General features: G+C 35.8%; 1 protein-coding gene and 1 long non-coding RNA gene across 2 annotated transcripts; one reads left to right on the top strand and one right to left on the bottom strand.

The window, feature by feature from the left end:
* Positions 1–814: 814 nt before the first annotated feature.
* LOC136340061 (E3 ubiquitin-protein ligase sina-like) lies at positions 815–4,492 on the top strand. Its single transcript, XM_066283775.1, has 4 exons — positions 815–1,018; positions 2,216–2,436; positions 2,486–2,669; positions 3,573–4,492. Exons 1-4 carry the CDS (start codon positions 1,007–1,009, stop codon positions 3,975–3,977), a joined length of 822 nt encoding a protein of 273 aa, XP_066139872.1. The 5' UTR covers positions 815–1,006; the 3' UTR covers positions 3,978–4,492.
* A 909-nt stretch (positions 4,493–5,401) lies between these two features.
* LOC136340062 (uncharacterized) lies at positions 5,402–6,513 on the bottom strand. Its single transcript, XR_010732248.1, has 3 exons — positions 5,983–6,513; positions 5,735–5,864; positions 5,402–5,665 (listed from the first exon to the last, which is right to left on the bottom strand). It is a non-coding gene; the product is annotated as an uncharacterized lncRNA (long non-coding RNA).
* Between the last annotated feature and the right edge of the window lie 2,270 nt (positions 6,514–8,783).

Here is an 8,783-nt window from a genome sequence, read left to right as displayed (position 1 = left end):
TAAAGCAGTTATCATGCAGGATTTTATTCTTTATAAAAGGTTCCGACTCTTAGGCGCAAACACTGCTCTTTTAATATCATAGAGAATATCGCTAGGAAAATTCCTGCCGCAAGGCACCTTATGCTTATCTTTAGAGTGGCGTTGTAATCCTATCCTGCACTCTAACACTAACCATAGGCGTAACGCAGGGAATACATCACCCTGGCCTACCGCATGACAAATAAAAAAATAATAATAATAAAATAAGTATTAACTCCTAAACAACCATTACCAAGAGAATACCATTCCTCCAAATGTTGAAATAGACACAGTATTGCTCTTCTTCGGGACGTACTCGAAACCGATCTTTCTGTTGAAGTTGCCAGTACATTAATCTTGGGGCCCTCGATCAGTTATAAAGGGCGACATGTTAAACGAGCGGATTTTTGCGGGATGGGCACGTTTTTGTGAGAGAATGACAAATGCATTGACAAATAGATAAAAACGCGATCGCCCGAAGAAATTAGGAAATGAAAGGTGCTTCAAAATTCCGGATTTTGACATTTGTCACTTTTAGTGTCAAAATTGAAAAAAAAAATACATAAAACTCTTTTAAAAAATGCTATTTTCTGTAAATTACGCCTCGCAGAGCTCTACGCGCAAGACCAAACTATAATTTCCTAACTAACTAGATAAATAGTTTAGAGTTTTAAATTACGCAGCTGTGCGCTTATGTGACTTCCATGATACTCCACGGGGTACCATACTGTGATTGATACAAATAAACCGTAGGCAAATGCGCATGTTCATCGATAAGTGCTCGTGTGCGCATCTATACCAAAATCTTTGTTCGTATCTAATTTGAACTGGCGGGTGTGGTACTGTAACCTCAAAGTACATGTACCAACCATACACAAGTTCGAAGTTTTTTTTTCTTTTATGAATGTTTCTGCCCAATAAGGCGAGACTTACGCTATTTACAAATTAAGTGTGCATTAATACGGTACCGACCGTCGCGGGGTAAACAATGAGCAGAAAAGTAAGTAATTTAACAGTAAATTAATAAAGTTGATTTTATGCGCGAGCTATTTCATGTTTGCGATTTAAGAAGAAATAGGTGCAATGAATACCAAGTAATAAAATTACGATAATTCTAGACGAAACACTCGATAAGCTTTTAAATTCTAGTTTCATTAACCCTCAAAGTCGTTATTTCTGTTCGCCTCCTCAAATTGTTTTCTGTTGTATCTCTTATTACAATCGTTTCAGCTGCAAATTTGCTTGCAAATTTTGTAGTTTTTGCTCTGATAGTTCCAGACTACACATCGAAGTCGAACATAATTTAAAGTTTTATAGTCAAACTCAGTTAAATAAAGAACATCGATGAAGCAGGCGCACTAAAGAGTGAAGTAAAAGACAATGCTCTCATGGACAAGATAGGGAAAGGGGGGAATCCCCTGGTGGGCGGTCCACTGATTTCAGCACGTTGCCAATGATCTTTTCGAACGTGATAATAAAACGTAATGGAATTGATCAAAAATAAAACTTCTTACGTTACATTAGCAATGATCATTACATCTGCTCACTAATTGAGACATATTTGCCTTGGAGATAAAGTAATGATAATAGAATGTAGGCAAAAACAAAAACAAGGCACTTTTTTTACGTTGTTTCTTTTCGCAATTAATCTTAATCTCTTCGATTTTTCACATGTGTTATTCAGGTTTTTCTTATTGTCTGTTTCGCGGCAGTTTTTCCACTAATCTCGCATGTTTATCTCTACACTTCAGCGATTGAATATTCTTTGTATATTCAGTAATTTATACAGGGGAGAAAGTCCAAACAGCCATGGTGTCGTCTCATGGTCAAATGCAAAGAAATTTTAAACGATAAATGATGGTCGTCACTTTCCAGAAAACGTAGGAGTTTTACATTTTTGCAAACCTCTTTTGAGCCACCTTATAGGGTATATCAATCAACTTTTTATGGGTACCAGTCGAAGATCGTTAGCGACCTCTCAGGCTGTGAAAAATCCATGAACATTATATCAGTCCAAAAAGTTTTATGATCGTATAAATTTGCATATTAATTTTTAATATGTTTAACTTTCTTCCCTGTGTTGTATTCATTGCACCTGTTGATGACTTTAAAACCAAACCAGATCATTCTTACTGACGAACTTTTTGTTATTACGTACATATTTCTATTTACTGTTAAATTCCGCCACTTTTTGCAGGTGATATCTAACCCCTCGACAGTAACAGACCCCAATAAGTTAGTAGAATGCCCCATATGCTTAGAGATAATTTCCCCCCCTATAGTGCATTGCCAAAATGCTGGCCATGTAATGTGCAAAACATGTTTTAATGCTTCAAAACTGAACCGTTGTCCATTATGCACTAGCCCAATGTCCGACAAACGCCATATAACTTTTGAGCAACTACTAGAGAACTTCAGGTGACCTAAAATAACGATCATAATGGATGTATCAATTGAAACTATTTAGGGCTACTTTATTGACATCATGCCGTTACACTTATAAGGGATGTAAATACAACATTTCATCGGGAAATAAAGATTCTCATGAACTAGAGTGCAAATTCCGCACTTTCAAATGTGAAGGGAAAATTTTTGCAGGATGGAACTGTGATTGGATAGGATCCTATGATCAGATCGAAGACCATTTTAAGGTAAATTTTGTTATAGTTACGTACTTAACAGATATGGAAAGTGAAGCTCTACCGCACAGTGATTTAAAACTGAACGACGTGAAGCAAACATCACTCAGCAATCGACAGTGGCAAAGACACTTTCACACACATTAGGTAAAACATTTCCCTATGAACGTGTGTGTTTTAAATTTGTTGGTTTCCATAAGATCCTATCGGCGTGCTCTAATCTTTGCACAGACACGTTCGGTAATGGTATGGTAAGGTACTACCTTTATACAAGATCACTCTGGCGCACGAATCCGGTGTTAAAAATAAAAATCGAAACGAAAAATTAGAAGAAAAAATAATGTGTGAAGCATATTAGAAAATACAGTTTTATGCATCTTTTACCTTCTCACCTCGCTTCGCTTGTGCCCAAAAATACCAAAATTATTCCTTTCCTAACTGGTTACATAAATAGCCATTAACGCATACAGTGTTGTTGGCAACAAAGCGACTTTACCGCACGCTTGTAGGAAAAATGTATTGTTTATTGTGAAAAGGTTTTAATACCAGTTGCAGATCACCGTAATGGACTTGATTATATGTATTATTACTACTTTGTTCGGCTTAAAGTGATGGAATTGGCTGAAATGCAGGCATTGAAGTTTTAACTGACTATTGCTTAGGGTTTTGTGGAGTGCTTTGTTTGTGCAATTTTTTTAATGCATTTATAACGATTTAGATCAGATTAATGAACGCAGTGCTTCTCCAAGCTCATGCAACATTCTTGACAGACTGGCGAATATGGGTGTTCGTTCGCTCGAGTGTCAATGAGTAGATTAAGCATGGTTTGGAAATACTAATTTTCCAAAAATTTCGTACTTTATTTATTATTTCGATCGATTCTTATTTTTACTAAACAATTTTTCTCATTTTCAGAAAGCTCACCTGGAAAACACTATGTTACAATACCGAGGAGAAGCTTCAACAAAACACAATTTCCACGCTGATTTCAAGGACGTTCACTTAATTTCATTTTTTAACGGTCAATCCTATTTCTACTACAAACACTTCGTGGATTGTACGAAGGAGAAAGTATACTGGACATTTCAATACATAGGGCTAAAAAGCACCGCGCAACATTTTTTCTACGAATTTGAAGTTCATAACGGCCCAATAAGAAAGTTCAAGGTGTCAGAAGTATGTCATGCAGATAGTGATAAATCTGATGATATATTCAAGAATGAAAAATGTGTTGTTATGTCATTTGCTTCTGTGCGTAATTTTTTGGACAGTGAGGGAGAGCTGTCTTTTAGATTTAGAATCCGTAAGATCAAGGCATAACGTCAATGTAACGTTCCTCGTCTTTATAAGTTTTTCGTTTATTATAAATATAAGTATTTTGGCAATAGTCTAGAGACTGAGTGTAGAAAAAAATATAACTGCTTATAATATTCAATAGTTACATATTTTCTTACATACTTTACTTACAGTTAGTTACAATATAGTTAGTATTTATATAAGCGTTCCGAAAATAATGTTAAAATATTTTTGCAGCCAATTCTGTACATTAAAATAATAAAAATAATTATCTTAAACACACACCGAAAAATACTTATTAACGTGGCTAGAACCCCTTAAAGGTAATAGAGTTCTACCCCCTTTAAAAAACATTTTTTGGGATGTTTTTTTTTTCAAAGTTATTTTCGGAAAATTGCATACCTCAAATTCATAGTTTTAAGTTACATTTTTTAAATTTTATAGTAGCCTTAAGCTAAAGCGATTACTTATACTAAGCATTCTAGACTATGCGAGTAATCTTGTACATTTATAAAGAATACATGAAAATAATGTTTTAACTATAATTTTTTTTCCTAAAGATCCTCCCTACGGAGATAGAAGCTCCTAAAAGACGCTTCTCAAAGTCAATTTTTCTTACATAAGTTTTAAATTACTTGGCATAATTAAATCAATTTTTATATGATCGATGTTACATGCGACTCCTCAAAATTATATCATTTAAACTCATCTGGCTTCTTTAATTGACGAGGAATGAACTAGCTTTAACACAAAAATCATAATTCTTCTATACCTTGCATCAATACACATCAAAACAACTTTTTTAGATAGTCTCTAAGACTAATAATAAGGTATTTTTGCTCCTTATCGTAAAAACAAACCGTTTTAGAAAAAAAATTATTCAATATCGTTTGCATTAAAGAGTTTCGTATGTTGGTTTACTATAAGCTAGTAATCGAATGCATTCTCTTACTCTAAGAATTAAAAATTGTTTAACTCTTAACAATGCTCCAAAAATATTTCTTATATCCTCACAATGAAAAACAACTATTTCCAATAAGTTTTTCCTATTTTCTAACAAAAATTATTGCAAATTTTAAGGCTTTATAAGTATATCTTTTTAGTCTAAAATGGAGGCGATCTAACAAAGTTATTTTGATGTGTCTATCGATGCGGGACGAAAAATTACGATTTTCGTGTTAAAGCTACTCCGTTCCTGGCAAACTAAATAAGCCAAATGTGTTTAAATGGTATAATTTTAAGGAACCCCATCATCTAGCATGCACCATACTTTAAAATCATTTAATTACATCTAGTAGTTTAAAACTTATTCAAGAAAAACTAATTTTCAGAGCCGTCCCTCACGAATTTATATCTCCGTAAGGCGAATCTTTAGAAAAAACTTTATAGGAACTTGCCATATTATTTTCATCCATTCTGTGAGTACGAAACATTGCCACATACCCTGAGACATTCTGTATATTTTTACTGGTAAAGTTGATACCCTGCATTCATGTTTGTGTGCGGAACTTTCTTTTTTATTTAGAATTATTTTTTAAATAGAAACATTAAATAAAAATGTAGCGGAGACATATTTTTAATAAAAAAAAAGCAAAACTTTGTTTTTTTATTTGTGAGTATCCTTTTCCCTTCTCCTCTTTGCGAGTTGCTGTTCTTCTTCGGTTTACTTTGTTGGTATTGGTCACGCACGCAAATTTGTGCGTACAAAGGCACTGGAAAAAATCGTCCATTAGGTCGAACGTGGTGGGTACTTTTTGGATTCGATAAAAATTGGTACACACCATAAATGGTGAACGTGTGAAGTCAGAGCCAAATAACTTACAGACCTTGAAGCGGTTCCAGGCCGAACGCGCCGCGCAGCGCTTTAAAATACTGCGCTAAACTGGACAGCTCGGTGCGGAGTATTGCTGACTAATACAAAATGGTTTAGGGAAAAATAAATTCAGTGCTTTGTTCCAGCTGGAGCTTGCTCACACAATTTTAACTAAAATCCAAGCAATTTAACCTCAAAGCTGTACAGACCTCGTACCTATTCATAACCCCGCCCAAAAAAACGTGCACAAACATTTTTGTTTCATGTAGCCACATTCGCCAAATCGCATTCGCTCTTGTTGCATAATCATGCAATTTGGCGTGCTACAGCTCAGATTACCGTTCGGATCTAAAGCGCCGCCTTGCGCGGAGTGAATTTAATTCGCGTGAACCGATCGGTCTGGAGCCGTTTTAAGGTGCGTTTAGATTCCAGCACGTACGCACGGTTCTCCTGCGAATGCTCAAGTGTAAACGTATATGCGCGCACTCCCGTTGTATTGTCCATGCGCGAAGAGTCGCGAGCGCGATCCAGTTGCCGATCTCGGGTACACGTTCAAAAGAATTAATTACGTTACGCATGCTCAGTTCGTACCAGATGATTGGTCGCGACGCAGATTGTTCAGCGTGAACACGGGATTTTGTCCAAAAGGAGTTTCGTTTAGCGATGGAGTAGGGTAATGATACAGTTTTGATGCTTTTACAAGAATATGAAAAGATGTAAATTTCATGAGACGTGAAGCATCCAGAATATTGTCCTAAAATAAATAAGAATGGTGCATGGCAAGAACTTGAAAATAAATTAAACAGTAAATCAGAGAATCTTTAGATAATCCGATATTAAATCATTTAATAAATTATTTTGTGTATTACGAAAAGTTGGCGTTTTCTACTAACAACAATGTCTACGTTTTCGAATTTCCTTTTTTTTAAATTAAAATATACATAACAATAAACGCGGCTGCTGTTATTTCATCGTCTATTGTTAATTCACGCCGTGTTTGTGAACAACTGAATTAGCCCATTCGTGGAGAAAGAAATTTTAATTTAAACAGTTTTCGCGAACGCGACCGGTGTTGTGCACGTATACTCAGAAGACACGTGCCTAAATCTAAACGAACCTTTAGGTTGCAGGAATTGTACCTCCAGCAGCCTTCCTTATCAACTACTACGTTTTTTTATTACGATCAAAACTGAAGAATAAATCATTTACACTACACCAAATAATTCCATAACTAAATATTAATCAGACGTATTTAACTACAATAAAAAAATCTACAATAATTATTACAAATTGCTCATCAAAATATAAAGAACAATAATAACCAATAATGAAAACCGACCACTCGGTATTTTATACTTTTTATTAATTTATAACGAAATATAACTTAACTGCTGTTCGCCATTGGGATCGGGTGTAAACGTTGCGGTTTTGGAAGGAGGAAAGGCTGAAGCATGGGAAGGAAACACTGGGTGTTGCAGTTCGAAATCCCCATATCGTCGCTGATGGATATCGCTATTTTCTAAGCGAAAGTTAAAGATTGGTGCCAAAGCTCGAGCTCTTTACTATAATGAACTTCATCCTAACTGCGCCATTTCGGCACGTCATTCAGCTGCACGAGGAGCAATTTAGTAGTTTTTTTCAGATTTTCCGATCCTCAAATTTTAATCAAAACTCATATTTTCTACTCCAGCGTTTTTAAGAACCAAATTTCACGATTAAAACCTGATGCGAACTAAACTAAAAAAATATATAATCGATAGAGAAAACCTAGGGATTTTACGAAGTGCCCGATCGATTCCATCACTTATAGGAAAAACCACAGAATAGATCTAAAGCTGGAGCTTTTTAAAATTAAATCAAAACAGATTCTTCAAGATACAGAATTTTATTAGCCCGACTTCCACAGGGCGCCACAGGCCTCGGAAGTACAATTGCAATTTTAAATTCCCTACGTCAATGATGATTTTTGCTGAAAACATAATAAACTCTTGGTAACGCCGCAAATTTAGTATAACACTTTGGAAGGACCCGATTATCTCAAATATGACACACGATATCAACACAAATTTTAGGGACGGTTTGGCAAGCTCTTGGTAACTTTGCCCGCAAGATGACTTTCATAGAAACGACGAACTCAAAGCACTGGCGAGCTTCCCCACTTCCAGGGAAATGATGTTGTCGGCAAAATTACCAAGGGCCTGAGAAAGGGCCTTATAGCTTTGATGAGTTTTAGGTAACGTTAAGCGATTTAGTCAGATTTATTTTAATTGAAATCTGCTGCTGTTCCCAAGCGAGAAAGATGGGATTTAACTAGGTATTCTTTGAGGAACAAAAGCGCGCTCGTTAACCCATTTTCCACTATCATGGAAAACCAAATATGTATCCTATTTTAGAGTTTCCGCATAACCGTTATCCAAAAATCCTCTCTCGCGGTTCTTAAATCCACCTGGAATCCTCGAGGCGACCTTCCGCTCTGCAACCCAGAAACAATTCGCCCAATTTCAATAATAATTTATCAGGGCCGTCCAAAGCTTTAATTTGGAATTAGTTTGGAAGCTCCCCACCAACATAATGCCCTGCAATATTATAATTCCTCCATTGTTATAATGTCGGCAATACTGGCCATTTTTCGGTCGAACGCTGCACAAAACGAGCTTTAGTTATCCAGATTTATTTTAATTTAAAATCGTTCGAATTGCTTTGGAATGAGAGCACGCGATAAGAGGATTTAGGATTAATACCTGCCACCTTTTTTGCTGGAAAACTTCCAATAAATGGCTGGAAAAATAAAAATCTCGTTTCTTGGCTTCATAATTTGTACTTGAAGAAAATTTCCTTTCATGAGCAGGTGGCAAGCACAGTGCTCACATCCATTCTAATATCAGGCCCTGCCTTGTTAAAATCAAGTTGAGAGGCGTATTATACACCCACCATCAGCTATCATTCACCATTCCTCGCGTAGTGTGTTTCTTCTATAATGATGCTGTCATAACCGTTTTTCATTTACATCCCTGATG

Source organism: Euwallacea fornicatus, chromosome 7 (assembly GCF_040115645.1).
Source record: "Euwallacea fornicatus isolate EFF26 chromosome 7, ASM4011564v1, whole genome shotgun sequence".
Lineage (NCBI taxonomy): Eukaryota > Metazoa > Arthropoda > Insecta > Coleoptera > Curculionidae > Euwallacea > Euwallacea fornicatus.
Note: the sequence above shows the minus strand (reverse complement) of the source record. Positions and strands in the feature narration are given on the sequence as shown.